The sequence below is a fragment of the Ovis aries genome, chromosome 9 (genome assembly GCF_016772045.2).
Source record: "Ovis aries strain OAR_USU_Benz2616 breed Rambouillet chromosome 9, ARS-UI_Ramb_v3.0, whole genome shotgun sequence".
In the NCBI taxonomy this organism is placed as follows: Eukaryota; Metazoa; Chordata; class Mammalia; order Artiodactyla; family Bovidae; genus Ovis; species Ovis aries.
Genome location: NC_056062.1, coordinates 73,554,005 through 73,576,690, shown reverse-complemented (window position 1 = coordinate 73,576,690; position 22,686 = coordinate 73,554,005). Strand labels below are relative to the sequence as shown.

Here is a 22,686-nt window from a genome sequence, read left to right as displayed (position 1 = left end):
GATAACTGTGATGTTGAATGGTTTGCCTTGGAGATGAACAGAGATCATTGTGTCGTTTTTGAGATTGCATCCAAGTACTGCATTTCGGACTCTTTTGTTGACCATGATGGCTACTCCATTTCTTCTGAGAGATTCCTGCCCGCAGTAGTAGATATAATGGTCATCTGAGTTAAATTCACCCATTCCAGTCCATTTTAGTTTGCTGATTCCTAGAATGTCGACGTTCTCCCTTGCCATCTCTTGTTTGACCACTTCCAATTTGCCTTGATTCACGGACCTGACATTCCAGGTTCCTATGGAGGACCCCAATTAGGGTGACAGTTTACATTTTAATTTCTACAGCTAATATCTACTGGACATTTGGTCCCATCTGCATGTCTTGTTACCTGCTTTACATTTCCCCCTGGATGTCTTTGTGGTGTCACAGGGTCACTGTGACGGGTTCCAAATTAACTTCTTCAACCACTCCTTTACACGCAGAACGTCTCCAGAGTTCTGCATCCAGGGAATATCCGCTCTGTCCTGTGCAGAGAACAAGACAAAGGGGACCATATCTGGTTATAACCCTTGAAATCTCAATGTCCCCCCCTTTTCCTTAATCTTGCATATCTAATTAATTTGGGTCCTCATTTTCTAATTTTGTTATACTGTCTCAATTCTTTTTTTTTCAGTCCATTTTCCAGTCATTCCTTTTCTTTAATGTTTTATTGAATTTCACTTATTCTTAACTGTTTTTCATCTTGCTCAATTCAGACACTTTAAATGAACGGTAAAGACATCTTTCTCAAATGCAGTTTTTATTACCTAACTCAGAAAAATTTAGCATGGATATTTTATTAGCGCCAAAATTTGTAGCCCAGAGTTCCAGGCATTAAATTCTGTCAGTATCTCATTAGCTCCATTTTACTCACTTTGTGATTTGTTCATGCCTCTCCATACAAATAAATTCATACATATAACTTCTGGGTACTGAAGTTCTGCTTTTTCTGCTCTCCTATATCTTTTTTTCATAGCTCCTCACTTTCTTTTTACCCATCTAGTTTATTATATTCTTCCAGATATGGTTAGAAACCACTGCTGAGAACTTTCCACAGTTAATATTCTAGTAATTACGTTTTTAGCATTACGAGTTTAGACCATATTTGATATGCTTTATTGATTTAGATTTTGGCTTGGGTTTTTCCTTCTTCAGTTTCTATTTTTAAAATTTCCTAGTATATTATTGTAAGATATGAGTTTAGAACACACAACAGATGAAGTAGCTAGGTTCTGAGGTCTCTTTCTAGTCTAATTGGCACAGAAAATGGTTCACCCTTGGTCTTTCAAGAATCCCTAAGCTACACTTATATTTTTAAAGAAACCTTTTAAGTATATTTAGAACATTGTGGCTAAGAAAAAGGTCTATATAATGAAATTTTGTAAGTATTAAAAATAACAAGATATATGGTAAAGATTATAAAATACTAATGAAGAGTTGTTGTTATTGTTTATGTATAATTGCCATTTCAGGTTCTAGCTCATTCGAATCTCAAAAAATGGATCGTCCTTCTATTTCCGTTACATCTCCCATGAGTCCTGGCATGTTGAGGGATGTTCCACAGTTCTTATCTGGACAACTTTCAGTATGTAATTACTATATTAATTTCTATCTTGGGGATATCAAGTAGTATTTTTACTAGATGATGCCATTTTTTGTGAACCAAGTCCTATTTAGAATATAATTGTGCTTTTCACCATCAACTTTGTCATTCTTAGTCATTTTAATTAATTTAAATTCAATTATAATTATCTAACAGAATGCTTTCTTTATTAGAGCTAGACTTTTCTGGAATTTGGTGGGAATTAGAATTTTTGATGCTATCTAAAACCTTTTTCAGTAAGTAATATTATTCCAAAATTCAAGGTCATGATTTTCACTCAGCTAAGAAAATGGGGAAATATATAATAGATTACTGAGTATATCATGTGGATTTCATATTAAGTGACCCCTAATTTGAACATTTTATAATAAATGTTAAAATAAAGTTACCCATCTTATACCCATATTAGAAGAGCTTTGCAAATTCAGGCCCTCACATTTTATTAATTTCTAAAGTTGTCATTCTGTTTTAAACCATTTAAAAATATTAAAATTTATCTACTTATATTTTAGAAACAAACAGATTAATATTGATACCAATTCTGATGAGTTACTAACCTGAAATTTTATGAGTATTAAGAACTCTTTAGATTCTCAAAATTCAGACATTGAATTTTGGATAATTGTTACTGTTATAGTTAAAAGCAAAACTATTCTTGGTCTAATTTAAAAGCAATTTCTATCTTTGTTAAATTAGGTGCAGATTTTGTCCTTTTATTTTCTGGGGGAAGGAGAAGTATTTGATTTTTCTTAAGAGTTTCCATTAATTAGTTGAAGATACAGGAAGTATAAGCAGAAATAACATAGTAAAAGTCATTAGGCGCATCTGTTCTGAGACTACTTTGATCACAAAAATGAGAATAACAGAATATGAAATACTATTAGGAGATTGTAAATGTCTTACTAAAATGGATTTCTTCTTTTTATTATTTTCTTTTCCTTTCCCTTTCATAAACAGAGTGAACTTTTTCATTTGAGGACAGTGGTGTTTTTTCCATTTTCTACAATAAGTAGCATCTTTCTACTTATTCTCTTACATACACTGACAGCACAGATGTTGAGATTTATGGTTACAAGTATATGTGTATTTTCTTCCACCATTTTAGAAAGTGTTAATAAATGTTAGCTTTTAATTTTTAATCATGGCTTCCCTTAGATAGTTTCATCTATAAGTAAAGCACTGGGTGGCTGATGATTCCAGTATATATTAAATCTGTATGTGTGTGTGTGTGTGTACTTAGTTAGCTTCAGTTGGTGAACAAGGGAGTGGAAGTTAGACTCCCATAATAAGTAAGTACCACTTTGTTGCTGCCTCTTTTGAAATCTCAAGGTTATATTAGAAATTGAACTAGGAACAGAGGGTTCATAGTGTGGGCATTTAGACAGATTTCAAATTCAACTACTTTTCCTCACGGTTCAAAGTGAATTTGGTAGAAAGGTAAGACTGTTAAATATTTGGGGAAAACATAAATGTATATAGTACTTGTTGTGTTTGTAAGTGATGGTTTAAAATCTATATAATTATAATTTAACACATGTTCCATTTTATCATTTTTTATGATCTAGAAGTGTATTCCAGTAAGATAATGTATATAAATATGATATATATTTCTTTTGGTAAATCAAGAAAGCACAGATAAATAAAAAATTAAAGTCACCTATATTCTTGCCACTAAAGCATAATCATTCACATACATATAAGTTTTTAAACAGAACTATAATAAATCTGTATATACTATTTTAAAACTTCTTTTTTTACTCAATGTATCATATACATTTTCCTTTAATTTTTTTTAATTCATCCTAAAATGATTTTAATTCCTATTTAATACCCCATTTTAACTTAATATGCTATTATAGGATATCTTGCTTGTTTGTAATTTATAGTATTTTAAATAATGATGCCATGGAAATCCTTGAATATAAATCTTGCATATTTTGTTAGGATAAAATTCTTTTGTCGGGATAATTTTTGTTTGGATATAAAATTACAATGTGAAAGAAAAAAAGTTTAAGATTCTTGAAATCTTTTGCCGAAACTTTCCTCCAACATATTTTTGCCAAATTAAACTACAATTATCAATTCAGGTAATATATATTAAGATCTATCCCCTCATCAGTTATAATGCTAGTAGCTAAGAGAATACAGCAGAGGATTTTACCTTCATGAAACTTAATTTTACCTTCATTTTATTCATGCAGCAAAACTAAGCAAGATACCCTTTTGGATATAGTATTTTCCTTTTTATTTAACCCAATTTCTGCCAACTGGAGACAATTTTTGGTTTGCTCTAATGATGCAGAGGTTGGGAAAACATTTGTCCACTTATATCATCCTTCAGGGAGACACTCAGGAAGTCATAAGGCAATATTATGTTTCCTATATCCTTCTGTTCTACCTTTGGGTATTTTTGATTTTTGATGAGATTTTACCTGGGTCCATAACTCCCTTATAAAATTATGACATTGTTAATGTCTGCTAATATAATATCTGACAAGATAATTTGTATATTATGTGAGCTTTCGTTCCTAATATATTTATGTCAGTTCATGGACTGATATTTTCTCAAATATATGAGATGTATATAATATATATATATATAACACATTATTTAAACTTTCATGCGCAAGGCTGTTGTTGATGAATTTAAAACTGTTACTCCATTTATTTCTTCATGCTTGAGTTGTACTGCTAGCTTGTTGTTATTCTCAAGCATAACTATGAAAGTGCCATTACTGTGTTTGGTGAGAAAATCTGTATGAGCTTAGGTTTATGACACCTGGACTGTATGTTAGTCTTTTCGGTGTCAGCAATCCCTTATTTTGATTCTTTTTTAAATTTGTGGTCTTCCGTAATTTAGCAGTTTCCTTGTTTGAAGGATTGCTTCTGTAATTCTCTCAATATTTTAAAATTAATTTCAGCCTTCAACTAGTTTTTTGATAGAGTGTTAAATTAAGATATAGCCTTTAACTATTTCAAAAGTGAGAAGTGACTCAGGATTTTGTCTCTAGGAACACATTAATTCTTATTGATAATCATTTTACTTCAGAGTCAGTGGCTAACTAATAGCTGCAATGTTTTTCCCTAAGTTACTTTCTTTTAATATTTTTCTGACTCCATTTTTAGTGATGAGCTTGTAAATATTGTACATATCCATTTTATGCCCATTTAAAGGGACTAAGTAGCTGAAGAATGGGTATGTATTCTTTATATCTACTTAGAAATTTGATAGCTGTTTTCAAATTTTCTATAAATGAAAATTTTTTCTTTGAGCTTTTATCTTTTATATTTCTTTGTTACAACCTTGTTATTTTAGAAGTATTATGTAAGAAGAATATCCTGAAGTTGGTAGTGCAGGATGAAGTATGAAGGGACATTAAAAATGCAAAATAAATCATAGTGTGCAAATTCAGATTCTTAATTTGTATGAAACTGAATTGTTACAGATATTATCAGACATTTCATGCTTAAAATAAATGAATTGTATTAATCACAAATTGCAATGAGATGCATAATACTTCATCATTTTTTGATGAAATATCCAGAATCTATAGAGATAGAAAGCAGCTTAGTAGTTGCCAGAAACTGGGGCAATGGGGAAATGGTGAGCGATTACTTAATAGATACAGAATGTGATGAATCATGACTCTTCTGATGTGATGAATAAGTTTTGAAACTAGAAGGAGGTGGTGGTGACACAGCATTGTGTATTCTCTAAATGCCACTGAATTGTACACTTTAAAATGGTTAATGGCATGTGACTTTAACCTCATCTCAATTTAAAACAATCTGACAAAACAAAATATGTTTACATAGCCAAGTTTAATGTATAAGCTTATGCATAAAGGTTAAGTTTAAATTGGCATAGATTTTAGACAGTTGATTTCAAAAATCTATGAGTTGCTCGTTTGAGGTCATTTTGGAAGATGGAAAAATGTTGACCCTAAAGGATTACTTTATTTCAAAGCACTGTTTCTTTGAAAGTAAATGTTTTAGTTTTGAAGTAATATTTACTTGCAGAAATCTTTCATTACCTTGAGGTTTTTGGTCAACAACAGGTAGGACAGTTGGGAAGGCAAGAAAAGTAAGATATATTTCAAAATTGAGTACATTGTTAGTCCTTTTCTTCAGCATGCCTAGCTAATCTCTGTGAATTTCAAACACCCCTTACCCTGCGGCTAGAGAATTATCCACTTAGGGTTATGCAGACAGATACCAGGAACATACTCCATATCTAAACGTTCCTTTCTTCCTTTGGAAATGTCTCCTCATGAAAGGGAAGACAACTGAAGTTTGAGACTATCTTGGTTTTTGGAGATAAAGATGACTCATATGGCTGAGTGATAGTCTGCTTTAAAGATTCACTTTCCTTTGGGTTTTAGATTACGTCTTAAACTATTATCAGATTTTGTCTGATAATGGCTACATTGGACAGCAGTCCTCCTAGTACTTATTATCTGTTTCTGTATAGCAGTGGAAACGTCTGAAACCTTTAACTGTTCACAACTGTTAATTAAACAAGAGAGACATGCATGAAAAATGTGAGAGATGGGATGGAATCTTGGTGAAGGAACAAAAAACAAATGCCCTGATATCCACTCCCAAACCCAGAAACTTGAATCTGATTTTGTTCCTCTTGTAACTGTTGGCATGTCTTAATGAAGGCACAATGTTCCAGTGGTTGTGGTATCTTTGGGAAGGAAGCTGTTTCAAAATGAAAAAAAAAAAAAAGAAGAGAAAAGAAATTTGATTTTATTCTATGAATTTGAAATAGAGTGTTTTAACCAGAATTTAGCTTTATTATTTACCTTTAAAACTGTCTTACTTTTTGAGATTGGACAAGTCTGTCTAGGCTTTTTTTAAAATGTCTCTGTTTCCTCATCTACCTACTGGCGATAAAAACAACTACTTCCTAGCATTGTTTTAGGCAACAAACTTGGCAATAAACTGTTATTGAAAGCTTGAAAATATAGAAAGAACTGTATAAATAAAAAGAAAAATATTATTGTCATTAATAAGTGTAATTAGCTCTAAATAGTGTTATCTCAGGTGGTACACAGTAAATGTCTGAAAATGATGGTTAAATACTAGTTCCTAGTATAGATTCTTAAAGTGTGAAGCAATGAATTAATCCAGTGTGTTCCAGCACACTTATCTTTCTGTGTTTATTCTTTTAAGAAATGATAAAGCTGACTTGGCTAATATTTTTTAGACTTTTGTTAGGCATATTCCTTTGGAAAGTTGGATAATTACTTCTATAGATGACTTTTCACTAATAATTCTTTAATGTATTTTTATCTAACTTCTTCTTGGACTATGTTTTTTTCTATGTAGTGTGTTTAAGGATGATATCTGAAATATCTTGGCTCTCGTATTTTATGTTTACATTCATTCTTTCAGAGTATATGAGCCCGATTATATTGTTTTACATTCGGTCTTAATTCCTGTTATGTTGATACATTTAAAAATCTGATTTAAAACTTCTCAGATTTTATATAGGTCTTAATCTGTTTTATAATTTTGGGAAAATTATTCATTATGTTGAAGTACTTAATTTAGATATATATTGTCATGGAAAAATGTATTTAAGGGATAGTTGTATGTGTTTTTTACTTTTGGTCTTTTAGTTCCAGCGTGTTGTCCTTTTTGGTTTTGTTTTATTGCTTTTTTCTTTAATTTTGCTTACCAGAGCCAAAGCCTTAGTAGAAGAACAACGCCTTTTGTTCCTAGGGTTCAGGTAAAGGCCTTGTCTGCCTGATAGAATCTAAAATTGTGTTTTAACCCTTATTTGTATGTTTTTGGAAAATGCATAGTAGGAAAACTTTATTTGGTATGTTGCTCCAAACCATATTATTGACTTCCAAATCATTTTATGAGCCAGTTTGTAAAATTCTGCATGGGGATTAAAATACAATAAAAATTTAAAGAGACAATCTTTGTTAGTGATTTTATATGGTAGACTGAATACTAAAACTCATAAGTTTCAGGTTGACATTTAATGTAGATTTCACTTATATCTGTAATATTGACACAAATAGCTGATTTTATACTGTTGATATTTTTATTACACTAAGGTTACTGTCTCTTTAAATCATTCATTATATCACTTAACATCTACATTATCTTGCATTTTCCAAGCAATTACTCCTTGAGGAGACTGGCAAATAAATTTGTACCTTATCTAAAATATGAATTTTCTGCAAATTATATATAAAGTTCAACTTTTGAAAACTATATGAATTTGATAGAACAAAATCACAATCCAAATAAAATGTGTTGGGTTTATTTTGTTTACACTATGTAATTATAATTCCATTTGTTTTTACTGCAATACTTGGGTACAAGTTCTTTGCCTCTTTTCATTAGGAAACCCCTATACCAAAAAGTAATGTTAATATAGCATTTTTAAAAAAGTAGTATTATGCTTTCCTTGCTTTGCTGCATGGGTTTCTTTTTTTTTTGGTTATTGTTGTTGGTTTTCAATAATGCTAATTTAATTTAAATTTTAAAAAATTGAAGTTGTTCTAGTTAACACTATCTAGTGTAAAATATTTACTTAAACTGCTCAGAGTCTGCTTGGGAAACTTAAAAGTGGCACATGAAAATTGTATTAAAGCAAGTACAATGATATCAATATTTTTATTAATGAAAATGATATAAAATAAATATATCATATTTAGAACTGTGGAAGTATATTTATTTTATTTTGAGAAGACATATATTCCAACCATTCATTTATAAAGCACATTTAGGAATGTGACTAGTAATCTAGCAAATAAAATAATTTTGTTTTGATACTGTGAGCTGGATATCTATTAAAAACTTCAATGCAAGTCCCGTAATATAAAATGAAAATTAGGGCTATTGATCAAATGCCCAGTTTGACAGTTTATTAAGACATATAATTTTCATCAAAAAATCAGTACAAAGTGTGCCTGTTTCATATCTATATTATTTTAATATGTATATATTTGTAACATATAATTTAATAAATTGTAAAGTATTAATGTGAAAATATGAAAGCTAGTACCTAATATCTGTTTGTGTGAGGAATGAATATTACTAATAAATGATATTTTTGGTTTTCCATGGCATAAGAAAGTCTAAAAATAATACTATTTATCAAGCATTTGAAATATATATCTTAAGATTTAGCTATAATAATTTTAAAAGAGCAAAAATGCTGCCTGTGGAGATGGCAACAAAGGTTTAGTGTCAATCCCTAATAAAGTACTCACAGAAATCAGTAATTTGCTCCAATAATTAATTATGAACTTAGTCTAACAATACTTATTATTTTTCTTTGTTATTTAAATGCACTGTTGGAAAACAATTTTGTAGCCTTTCAGAAGTTTTTTTCTTTTTTGAAGTGTCTTATATTGTTGTCATGATGCTCCAAGAAGGATTTTTAACCTCATGGAAAATAAAGCCATAGCTCTTATTGCTATAGAAAATAAAAAATATAGAAAGTAGTGTGATTTGGTCACAAACTTAGAGGAACTTCGAATCTTTCTTACATCTGTTTCATCTCATGTATGAAACACTCTTGTATTTCTTACTTTTTTCTTCCTGCTCATATCTTTTGCCTGAATGTCTCTTTTTTCCATCTATTCTCATCTATATCTTTGTTTTAATATTGTTGGGCAAGCAATACTTGAACTTTTTTCTTTTTTTAATAGTAATTTCTTAAAGTTTTATATTGGAGTATAGTTTATAATGTTGCCGTTAGTTTCAGGTGCTGAACTTTTTTTTTTTTTTTCACTTAAATATCAGATGCTTTTTTCCAGGTTATTGCTTCCCTAGTCTAAGGCAGTGGTTCTCAAGCTTTAATGGAAATGAGAGTCACCTGAGGATTTGTTAAAATGCAAATTTTCTGGGCCCCATTCTGGTTCTGTAGCTGAAAGGTGGGCCACAGGAATTTGTAACTTTTAAACAGATGAGTCAGATAATACTGTTACAAGAGTTTTATGAACCACAGTTTGAAAACCACTTGACTAGGGTCTGTACTTAGCAAGTCAGTTCAAAAAACTTTTTGTTATAGAGCCTCAAGATAATAATACCTGCATTAAACATAAGGACTTAATATAAAGAGTAGTATTACCATTTGTAAAATTTAAACATTTCTAATAATTATTCTTATAAGAGAACTAATTTCATTTAACCAAACAAAAAACTGTATAAATAATTTTATATACTTTTCCAGGCCATTAGTCTTCTGACTCAAAATTCTTGCTTGGCCTCTCATCCTCTTAGGATATGAAGTGAGGGACTCAACAACACCATGTTAAAATTGGAACTGAGCTACTAACATATCATATATATATTTATCTGTATATTTTTTTAACGTGGATGGTCTTATGTATATAGCCTAGAGCTTGGCCCAGCCGACTGTCTGCTTTGGAGTGGAGAGGAAAGGACTGACATGAGATATATAGTTAAGGCTTCCAAGCGGCTGCAAACATTGTGCATCCAAATTAAAGGAAAAAATCAAACCACTGAAAATAAAATATGCATATTACGTAAACAAAACTTTTCCCCAAGCTCCAAATTTCCAATTCAATTTCAGTTTGAAGATAGTGGCCAGGGATGTGCTAAATTCTGAACCAAATGTGAATCAGAATCATAGTCATAACTAGGTGTGGGAGTGTGAGATGTGTGTGGGAGGTGACAGTTGTTAAGTCTAATGAATTCAACAGCTGGATGTGAAGATCTAATCCTTAATTATGACATAGGCAAATTATTCTAATTTTCTCATCTTGAATTATAAAATATACCCTTTTATTCTAAGGATGAATATATTTGCTTCACAAATGAAAAAGAGACTATGTATAAAAAACTTTAAAAGATGAATTTATTATAGTTTTAAATACAAATTTAAGCAGTCTGTTTACTAAATCTTCTAGTAATTCCTAGTTACTTATAATCTTTGAAAGATCTTTGCTATGATATAACATAAAACATTTGCTGAAAATATTCCCATGAATGCCATATGAGCAACTTATCTGTTCAGTTCATTTTGAGCGCTTATTCTGAACTCAGTATTGTAGGGCAACCAAAATGAACTACAATGATTCCTGCGTAAATGTAGACACAGAATAATCCTATATAAAGTCCTTATTTTAGCAGTACAATTATTATGTGCATGTTAATAAGTTACCAAATTAGATTACAAAAATTTCAAGAGATTTGTCACACTAAAATATCTGAATTAAATTCTCCATTCATTGAAGTTATTATAGCATATCCTTTAAGTTAACTGCAATTTACTAAGTGGAGTTTATATTCTATGCTAATATCAGGGTAAGAGAATGGGGCAAAGATTGGGAATGTAAGCATTCTGTTATATTAATAAATGGTTAAGCTGACAAATAAATATTTTTGCTTTTCAGATAAAACTGTGGTTTGACAAGGTTGGTCACCAATTAATAGTTACAATTTTGGGAGCAAAGGACCTCCCTTCCAGGGAAGATGGGAGGCCAAGGAATCCTTATGTTAAAATTTATTTTCTTCCAGACAGAAGGTAAGGATATGAAACAAAAGTAATTATTCTTGAAAACAGATGAGAAATGTTAATAGCAGGGAGTCTTTTGATTTTGTGTCGTTTATTAAAAATTTTTTTAAAATATCATACCAATTAGATACTTATAAAGTTTAACATAGGCATAATGATTCCTAGGATTCATCATATTCCTCTACAGTTTCTACTTTCTCTTACTAATATATTATTTCTCTACATTCTGTAAAATTAATGAACATGCTTTATATTTAATTACCTATATCATCAAGGAATCTCTACCATTGGGCCAAGATTTAGCTTCCTAAAGTGTCATTTACTTTGCGTCCATGCTGATCAGTATGCATGTTATTAATCTACCCTGATTTAAATAGAGAAATCAGGATAGGAGAAATAGCTTATCAAAAATCATCTAATCATTCTTAATTTCAAACACATGCAAAATGAAAGAAATTATCCAATAAACACCATGAAAAAGGAAAAAAGTAGTACACTAATTTCCCTTCCCTAGCTCTTCTGCATCCCTGGTTTCTAGGGCTGGTCTGGTCATTTTCTCAGGATGGAAGTAGCCGGATACAGATGTGGTTTTAAACATAGTTGTATACTTCTGCACACTCTCTTATTTGGTTTAACTTAAAGTCATCAGTATTGAATGCCACAGTATCATCTGAAGAATAGCCTCATCAAAGATAATAACAAGTAGGCAGTTAACAAAGGCCTTACACTTTGATACATATTTTGGAAAAAAAATTAGTAAGACAGATTATTCAGAAAATATGTGAGGTTGCCACAGCCTCCTAAACTATTAGAAACTGTCTGCTGTATGATTTTATCTTATAAAGTTTACTTAAAGAAGATTGTTATGTAACAACTTAGATTGTCTTTCGGGGAAGGATACGCTTTGAACTGTAAGGGAAGATGAGGATATGCAATAACTAAAATGGTAAATCCAGCTTAAAACTTCAGTTGGATGACAGATGTCACAGCCATATTATCTACCATCTCACGGGGAGGCCACATCACTTTGCTTCTCAGAGTGCAGCGAGTTTACTAGTCTAAGCATCCTTAGATTGCCATCATAAAAACTTGCAGAAAATCGTGCATTCCCACATATGCTTTTATGTAAGCCACGTAACAAGTCATAGCTCAGTCGGTAAAGAATCCGCCTACAATGCAGGAGGATCTGGTTCGATTCCTGGGTCGGGAAGATCCACTGGAGAAGGGCTAGACTATCCACTCCAGTATTCTTGGGCTTCCCTTGTGGCTCAGCTGGTAAAGAATCCGCTCGCGATGTGGGAGACCTGGGTTCAATCCCTGGGTTAGGAAGATCCCCTGAAGAAGGGAAAGGCCACCCACTCCAGTATTCTGGCCTGGAGAATTCCATGGACATAGTCTGTGAGGTCGCAAGAGTCAGACATGACTTTCACTTCACTTCACCTCAACAAGTTACTAGAGCTCTGAAGAAAAATGCTTGTTTTTGAAGATGATAAAAGTCTCTCAGATTATTTGTTTTTTTTTTGTTGTTGTTGACTGTTTAGTTTTAGTTTATTTTTCATGCCTCTTCCCACTTTCTGAGCAGAGCTCAGATGGATGAGAAAGTCCCTTTAAAGACGCCTTTGTATTCCCCAATATAGAATTTTTATCTTTTCTCAACAGCAAAAAATTAAGAAAGTTTTGAATTTTTTTTCTCAGATTATCTCTCAGCTGAGTTTTCTTGTCAGTTATCAGGAATTTGAAGAATATTTAGGCAAGCTTGTTGCTCACTTTATTAATAGAGTTGTGTCAGGATTTTATCCGTAGTAGAAAACAGAATTCTCTGGTTAACTCACATAGCTACTTTATCACCTCAACCTTTTTTATTCTGTTGACATAAGTTTTTACACATGAATAAAGGACTGTGCTTTTAGTTTGAATTATTTGTTTTTTGGAAGAAAAGCCACAGGTCGTAGGAAGCAGTATAAACCATTCTTGGATTAGATGGCAAGGTTCCATCTAAATATTTTCTTTCTGATGTTGGTGGAAGGAATTTTTATCTCTGACAGGGTGTCATAATTCATTCTTTTATGGGTAGAATATAAAGTAGATGCTTTATAAATATGTGTTAAAGTTTTGGAAGGAGGAAGTGACAGTCATAAATCATAGTCCTTGTCATTATTTCTCCATTATTTAGTTCTAATTTACAGTGCCACTTCTTTTTCATAAATTTGAATGGAGATAAGATTTCCTACATGGGTTTCCAAAGTTATTTTCCTAGGGAAACCATAGAAATTAATAAAGATACATTGCTTTTAAATGGCCACATTAAATACATGCTTTTGATTCATTAAGTTAAATCTCTTGCATCTCCTGCATTGGCAGGAGGATTCTTTGCCACTCACACCCTGGGAAGCCCTTGTATTAAACAGCAAGCTCTGCTTTCACCTAGGAGAAGTCATATAGACTCCCTCATTTAGAGGTGCTCTATCCCTTCTTAGTTCAAACTGCTTCCTGTTTCCCAATACTCTTAGAACTGTGCTGTGCTGAGAGAATTTGAAGAAGTTAGTACAGTTCCACTTTCCGTTCATTGGCACTTCTCTCTTCAAATAGCCTCTTCTGATAGCTTAACATCGCCTTCCTTGATGATTTTCTTTGTTCCTGTTCAGCCATTGATCCTCTCCAATAAGCTAAAGTAGTGATCTCCAGAAAGAATGGATGTACCCAGGGGATGTACGAAACAATTCACTGGAGTTCAGAAAGAAATATTTGTCTTTTAATTTTCATCTATTTTTGATTCCTATTTTTGTATATTTACCAATGAATGCAGTATTACATATTATATGCAATTATATGCATGCAAGTAATACATGCATATAATTTATAAATATATATGTATATAATGGAATACATAATAAAAAACATTAATTTGATAGAAATATGCGGCAGAAAAAAGTATGAAAGCCCCTGAACTGGAAGTTCTATCCATCAGGATGGCAAACTTGCATTTCCAGCCCAGACTACAGCAGCTACCTCACACAGAAATAATTTTACTATGTTTATAAAGACCTATAAATGTCAAATGAGCAAGTGTGGATATATAAGAAAATTGAGAATATGTAATTACAATTGCTCATTAGCTTAACTGCATGGATGTAAAGACATGAACATAACAATTTATTAGATTTATTGTACAAAGAATTTCTGTAGTTTAAGTGAATAGTATATTGGTTGCAAATACTGTGTATAGAATTTGCATATGTACAGATACGCAAAGTAATAGTGTATGTAGCCAATAGATTGATTTCCATTTTAAAGGTTTCCAGTAGGGCACTGTGTTAAAAAAAAAAATGAGGGTTAAATATTCTTTAGTCTGGTTTTATTTAGAATTTGTGAAAGACTGTTTTAAATTATCTATCATGGAAAATTTTCATATTTATTGTAATATTCTGTTATTAAATCAAAGTTACATAATGTTGTGCCTTATACATTTCAATAATAATTTTGAAGATTACAGTATTTTTAATATATGACAAATTTATGGGAAAACTTCACTTCTTTCCTGCGAAATTTTAAATTAATACATTTTAGGGCAAAAGTTAAGATGAAGGTTTATGTAAGTTCATATATTCTTGTTTTCTTCATAGTGACAAAAACAAGAGAAGAACTAAAACAGTGAAGAAAACTTTGGAGCCTAAATGGAACCAAACATTCATTTATTCTCCAGTCCATCGAAGAGAATTTCGGGAACGAATGCTGGAGATTACCCTTTGGGATCAAGCTCGAGTTCGAGAGGAAGAAAGTGAATTTTTAGGAGAGGTATCTGGAACTATTTTAAAGCTTAGACTATTCATGTTATCCCGAATACTTTTGTTTATATGACTGTCAGTAACATATTATATTTTAAATACCTGAGAAAGTAAACATAATTTAACAATGAATTTAGCTGCTGTTTTAAGAAAAAAACTTATTGATGTTTTTATAGTATTTGTATATCCTTTTAGTTTACTAAACCAGTTGTACCAATATAATTCAATCATTTACCCATGGATAAATGGATAAATTTAGGGACTGAGGTTTCAAAGGCAGACAAGGTATATTCCTCTCTTTAAAGAATTTATAATCCACTAGAATACATGTAAGTGAATGAACAATTATAACGTAGCATGACAGATGTTCTATGGGAAAGTGCAGTAGGAATACAAAATTGCTGTGCAGGGAAGGGGAAGTAAGTGGTCCAGGGAAGACTCCACAAAGAAACTAGAATTTAGCGAAGTCAGAGGGAGTAAAGTTCCTGCAGAGGGAATACAAGATCCTAGAGTTATGGGAGTCTTGGACAACTGCACTGAAATTTGAAAGGAACATGGTAAGAAATGAGACTTGAAAGCTAAACTGATGTCTGATTGTATCCGTTCATGTATCATATTAAGAGGCTGGATTTTATCCTGTAGATAATGGGAACAAATGGCAGCTTGGAAAGAGCATGACTTGATTTCATCTATACTTGAGAAAATATTTCTATCTGAAAGGTAGAGGATGAATTGCAGGGAACAGATGAGAGGCAGTTCTCTCACCATTAACATACTAAGATAACTGCTTTCAGCTTTTTTCAGCATGGTTGATTTTCCTGAGTGAATTAAATGGTAATATCATGGGTAAAACAACAATCCATAGAAATATTGAACTGAATGTTGTTAGCGAAGGAATCAAAGAGTTGGAAAGAAAGGGAATATAATTGCTAAAATCAGAGACTAGCTTCTGCTGCCTGGTTGTGCGTTCCTGACATTGCTACTTCCTGACTTTGGTACTTAGCAAGTTATTTAATATATTTGCACTTAAGTTTCCTCTTCAGTAGAGTGAGAAGGGCTAGAGTGAGGATTAAATGTGTGTGTGTGTGTGTGTGTATGTGTGTGTGTGTGTGTGTGTGTGTGTGGTGTGTGTGTGTATAACCATTTAAAACACATGCCTGTATTTTTGAAAATGACTAGGGACAATTTAGGAAGAATGAAGAGTACCTTAGTTGTTTTACTTTTTTACCTCCCATAGCTATAACAGTTCTCATATCCTTAAACACAGACCTTGTCATATTTGCATGACTTTGAAAGATAATAAAAAGAATCATTTATTTCTATGGACTGATTTCCCTTTCAAATTCATTATATATTCATATTATAATATGTGATGATGTGTTTGTGTGCTTAGTCGTGTCTGACTCTTTGCAACTCCACAGACTTGTAGCCTGCATGGCTCCTCTGTCCATGGAATTTTCCAGGCAAGAATTCTGGACTGGGTTCCATTTCCTATTCCAAGGGAATAATCTTCCCAACCAAAGGATTGAACCTATGTCTCATGCGTCTCCTGCATTGCAGGCAGATTCTTTACTGCTGAGCCACTTAAAAATCCATTCTTTTTTTCTTTCCTGTTTTGAATTCTTAGTATCATGATACATTAAACTGAGTTTTAAGTAAGACAGTCTTTGATTTATATTACATCTGTTTCACTTACCAGCAATGCAGACTTAAACAATTTTTTAAATCTTTTTCAACCTTGGTATGCTTATCTGTAAAAAGTTGACTAATAAGACCAACCTAGTAGTTTTTACCCAAGAATTAAGATAATGTATAACATGGAGAAGGAAATGGCAACCCACTCCAGTACTCTTGCCTGGAGAATCCCATGGAGGAAGGTAGGCTACAGTCTATGGGGTCGCAAAGAGTCGGACATGACTGAGCGACTCCACTTCACTTCACTTCGTGACATGGTGCTTAACACACAGTAAGCATTTCTAACTTGTTTCTATATCCCCGTTTCAGAATTTGTAAAGGTTAAGCTAATGAATGTAAGCTTAAAACCGTAAAACAGTATACATATATTAGTTATATTTACCGACATTTAGTGATAAGTTCTCTTCCAGTTCAGTTCAGTCGCTCAGTTGTGTCCTACTCTTTGCAACCCCATGGACTGTACATGTCAGGCCTCCCTGTCCATCACCAACTCCTGGGGTTTACTCAAACTTATGTCCATTGAGTCGGTGATGCCATCCGAACATCTCATCAATGTCATATTTAACAGCCTCTAGTAGAGGGTCTGCTACAGCCTCCAGTAGTTCAAAGAGCTACAAAATAAATGCCTTAGGTATATAAAGCTGTTAAGTCAATGAGTTATAAATATTTATATATTTAACTAGTGTTGAGCATATGGGCAATTCTACTGTATAACCTTGCTTTTGACCAAACAACATTACTATTATAATGAAATCATTTCATAGAATTTCTATATTGTTGTCATATGACAATTCTTTGTCTCTTGGCTTTGTAGATTTTAATTGAATTAGAAACAGCATTATTAGATGATGAGCCACATTGGTACAAGCTTCAGACTCATGATGTTTCTTCATTGCCACTTCCCCATCCTTCACCATATATGCCACGGCGACAGCTCCATGGAGAGAGCCCAACACGGAGGCTGCAAAGTAAGTTTTCAGTAAAATTTTTCATATATTTATTGAAACATCTTGGATGATATATATGACAGAGAATTTACGGACACCGTTATGGGTGTTAACAGGTATCTATTAGTATTTTCATTGCTATTCTTAAAGCTTTTAAATTGACACACTTAACTGAATGCATGTTGTATTCACTTATCGCAGTGTGACACACTGTGCTTCACTGTGTTAAAACTTCACAATGTTTTAACTTTACCTCTTAGAATCTAAAATATAGAAATGAAATAGTTAATGTAGTAGAATTTGGTCATGTAGCTGTAGATATCTGAAATTATGATTTCTACCTTCATTAAGCCAAATATTTTAGGAATATATAGGATAAAAGTATAGCATAGTGGTTGAAACCATGTCTACAAACATTAAGTTTTAATTCTCTCATTTAACAATTGTATGACTTGAGGTAGGTCATCTCTCTCTGTTTCGCTTTCTTCATTTAGAAAATGGAAATAATACATCACAGAATGGTTCTATTCTAGGAGTTAATCTCAGGAGTATAAACTGATACCATTGTTGTTATCAGTGTTTGCATTTTATCCTGAATTATGCACAGTCCAGACTATAAAATAGATTATTCAGAGAATCTTGATGGAAACTCAGAAATATCTTCCTCATTGAAAACGGAAAATGGCGTTGTTGGTTTGTTGATCTTGCAGCTCACGTTTATTTGTTTTTTTCTGACGAATCTTTGTGATAGGTGAAGTGGATGCTTTTTGCTTTGGATAGTATTCATGGAGCCATCATGTTTCAGGTTTAGCAACTTTTTTGTCAAGTAATAGGGAGCTGATTGAGATTAACTAAATTTCCGAAGTACAAATTTATAAGCATAAATACTGTGTCATCATGACATCAGTCATGGTAAAGATACTTGACCATATAACAAATAACTCTTGTATAAATGGATCACAGCCTTTCTGATGAATAAAGGGCTGAATTACATATCAGAAGGTTGTTGAATAGAGAATTAGAGCAAAGCATTGACTTTATGGAATAATTAGTCATAGGAGAGCATAGAGATGTGTATCAACTTCTTTTTAAAATAATCTAATTACTGGAATTTTATTTCCATTAGACATAACCTCTTACCCTTGGAGGGGATTAATTTAACACTAATTTTACAGCACTCACTTTTTTCAATTCCCCCCAGAGTGAACACCCAGACACCTTTATTTGCAGTTGCTATCACAATATTGTTTGTTGTAACTACATTATCATGAAATGTATGTTGACTAAATTTAGAGTGTCTGCTCTTTCTGACCCTGTAATCTACTCAGTACATTGTCTCTAAATCATAGTGTAGGATGATGAATTACTACATGAAGGTTGCTAGTATAATTCATTTTCTACTAATTCCTGTAGATGAGGTTTATAGGCCATTAATGCTAGCTTCTATTGCCCTTTCTTGCAGCACTGGCCTCTTCTCTATTTACTCTAGTTGTTATTGCAATAAAGAGTAGGTTTGATGACTCTTAGTATTTGAAACTCTTAAATCTACCAATAATTTTCATTTTTTCCCTCCCTAGCTAAGAATAGTTTATGTAAGGTATGATGAGAATAAAGGACTTTCTAGTTATCTGTATAATCATGGATATTCTTGAAGTTAATTTAATCAGTTTTGCAAATATTAATATTTTCCATCCTTACAATGCTTCCTCTGTTAAATAATCATTAATAATATTAAATTAACCCCTAGGTGAAATAATAACTCCATGTTATACTGTATGAGTCTTGCCACTATCAATTAACTTCTAATAAAATTAATTTTCAGTATTTGAATGTATGACTGAATTTGGTGTTTTACATTAAAATTTTATTATAATTTATTAGCAGTGTGTGGAGAAGGCAGTGGCAACCCACTCCAGTACTCTTGCCTGGACAATCCCATGGACGGAGGAGCCTGGTAGACTGTGGTCCATGGGGGTCACACAGAGTTGGACTCAACTGAAGCGACTTAGCAGCAGCAGCAGCAGCAATGTGTAGGCATAAAGATGGGAAAAAATGATGTGATAAAGGAAGATTAGGAGATAACACTCAGGGGTAGTCAGAAAGTTAAAGACATTACCATCTGCTAAGTGTGTGTTGCTCATCAATGACAGGTTCAAGTTCAGTTCAGTTCAGTTCAGTCGCTTCCAACTCTTTGCGACCCCATGAATCGCAGCACGCAGGCCTCCCTGTCCATCACCATCTCCCGGAGTCCACTCAAACTCATGTCCATTGAGTCCATGATGCCATCCAGCCATCTCATCCTCTGTCGTCCCCTTCTCCTCCTGCCCCCAATCCCTCCCAGCATCAGAGTCTTTTCCAGTGAGTCAACTCTTCGCATGAGGTGGCCAAAGTACTGGAGCTTCAGCTTTAGCATCATTCCCTCCAAAGAAATCCCAGGGTTGATCTCCTTCAGAATGGACTGGTTGGATCTCCTTGCAGTCCAAGGGCCTCTCAAGAGTCTTCTCCAACACCACAGTTCAAACGCATCAATTCTTCGGTGCTCAGCTTTCTTCACAGTCCAACTCTCACATCCATACATGACCACAGGAAAACCATAGCCTTGACTAGACGGACCTTAGACGGCAAAGTAATGTCTCTGCTTTTGAATATGCTATCTAGGTTGGTCATAACTTTTCTTCCAAGGAATAAGAGTCTTTTAATTTCATGGCTGCAGTCACCATCTGCAGTGATTTTGGAGCCCCAAAAAATAAAGTCTGACATTGTTTCCACTGTTTCCCCATCTATTTCCCATGAAGTGATGGGACCAGATGTTAGGGTGTTAGTAAGTAAGTATATTTGATTTGTATCATACCTGAATGGTCTATTGGTTTTCCCTACTTTCTTCAATTTAAGTCTGAATTTGGCAATAAGCAATTCATGATCTGAGCCACAGTCAACTCCCAGTCTTGTTTTTGCTGACTGTATAAAGCTTCTCCATCTTTGGCTGCAAAGAATATAACCAATCTAATTTTGGTGTTGACCGTCTGGTGATGTCCATTTGTAGAGTCTTCTCTTGTGTTGTTGGAAGAAGGTGTTTGCTATGACCAGTGTGTTCTCTTGGCAAAACTCTATTAGCCTTTGCCCTGCTTCATTCCATACTCCAAGGCCAAATTTGCCTGCTACTCCAGGTGTTTCTTGACTTCCTACTATTGCATTTCAGTCCCCTGTAATGAAACGGACTTCTTTTTTGGATGTTAGTTCTAAAAGGTCTTGTAGGTCTTCATAGAACCATTCAGCTTCAGCTAATTCAGTGTTGGGGCATAGGTTTGGATTACCATGATATTGAACGGTTTGCCTTGGAAATGAACAGAGATCATTCTGTCGTTTTTGAGATTGTATCCGAGTACTGCATTTTGGACTCTTTTGTTGACCATGATGGCTACTCCATTCCTTCTAAGGGATTCCTGCCCACAGTAGTAGATATAATGGTCATGTGAGTTAAATTCACCCGACCCAGTCCATTTTAGTTTGCTGACTCCTAGAATGTCAATGTTCACTCTTTCCATCTCCTGTTTGACCACTTCCAATTTGCCTTGATTCATGGACCTAACATTCCAGGTTCCTATGCAATATTGCTCTTTACAGCATCATATCCTTGCTTCTATCACCAGTCACATCCACAACTGGGTATTGTTTTTGCTTTGGCTCCATCCCTTCATTCTTTCTGGAGTTATTTCTCCACTGATCTCCAGTACCATGGTGGGCACCTACTGACCTGGGGAGTTCCTCTTTCAGTATCCTATCGTTTTGCCTTTTCATACTGTTCATGGGGTTCTCAAGGCAAGAATACTGAAGTGGTTTGCCATTCCCTTCTCCAGTGGACCACACTCTGTCAGACCTCTCCACCATGACCCACCCATCTTGGCCCCACATGGCATGGCTTAATGTCATTGAGTTAGATAAGGCTGTGGTCTGTGTGATCAGATTGGCTAGTTTTCTATGAGTATGGTTTCAGTGTGTCTGCCCTCTGATGCCCTCTTGCAACACGTACTGTCTTACTTGGGTTTCTCTTACCTTGGATGTGGGGTACTAGACCATTCAGGTATGACCTAAATCAAATCCCTTATGATTATACAGTGGAAGTGTGAAATAGATTTAAGGGACTAGATCTGATAGATAGAGTGCCTGATGAACTATGGACAGAGGTTCCTGACATTGTACAGGAGATAGGGATCGAGACCATCCCCATGGAAAAGAAATGCAAAAAAGCAAAATGGCTGTCTGAGGAGCCTTACAAATAGCTGTGAAAAGAAGAGAAGCGAAAAGCAAAGGAGAAAGGGAAAGATATAAGCATCTGAATGCAGAGTTCCAAAGAATAGCAAGGAGAGATAAGAAAGCCTTCCTCAGCGATCAATGCAAAGAAATAGAGGAAAACAACAGAATGGGAAGGACTAGAAATCTCTTCAAGAAAATTAGAGATACCAAGGGAACATTTCATGCAAAGATCTTTTGACATTTTTTCATAGGTTACTGGGTCTATGTTGTTGTTGTTTTATAATTTTTTCCTCTCTTCCTCAGTTTTGATTATTTTTATTTACTTGTCTTCAAGTTGACTGATATTTTGTTCAGTCATGTGTTCAGTTTTCCAGAAAAAAAATTCTGTGAATTGTCTTATTAAATACATTATATTTTTCATTTAAATTTTGTATTTGGTTTTCTTAGAAGTTACTATATCTTTCCTGTTCCCCTTGTTTTATTATATGTGTGTATGTATATACAAACAAATGTGTGTGGGCCGATGTGTGCTTGCTTAGTCTCTAAGTCATGTCAGACTCTTTGCAGCCCCTTGGACTGTAATCCAGCAGGCTCCTCTGTCCATGGGATTTCCCAGGCAAGGATACTGGAGCAGGTTGCCCTTTCCTTCTCCAGGGGATCTTCCCCACCCAGGGATGGAACCTGTATCTCCTGCATTGGCAGGCAGATTCTTTACCACTGAGCCACCTGTGAAGCTCATGTGTAGGTATATGTAGATATGTTAAAGAATTTATAGGATTATATTTTATATACACATGCTACTTCTGCTAAGTCACTTTAGTCATGTCTGACTCTGTGCAACCCCACAGACGGCC

At 33.7% G+C, this 22,686-nt stretch overlaps 1 protein-coding gene across 49 annotated transcripts in view; it reads left to right on the top strand.

Moving 5' to 3' along the window:
• Positions 1–22,686, top strand: part of RIMS2 (regulating synaptic membrane exocytosis 2) — a 601,609-nt gene that overhangs the window by 309,899 nt on the left and 269,024 nt on the right. For 28 of the 49 annotated variants that reach the window (XM_060393832.1, XM_027973148.3, XM_060393841.1 and 25 more), the window contains 5 exons: positions 1,510–1,622; positions 7,330–7,377; positions 11,030–11,160; positions 14,775–14,946; positions 17,446–17,599. In XM_060393832.1, the coding sequence (XP_060249815.1) occupies positions 1,510–1,622; positions 7,330–7,377; positions 11,030–11,160; positions 14,775–14,946; positions 17,446–17,599 (618 nt within the window). The remainder of the gene's footprint in view (positions 1–1,509; positions 1,623–7,329; positions 7,378–11,029; positions 11,161–14,774; positions 14,947–17,445; positions 17,600–22,686) is intronic. The other 21 variants (XM_027973139.3, XM_027973138.3, XM_027973152.3 and 18 more) reach the window with 1 other exon arrangement.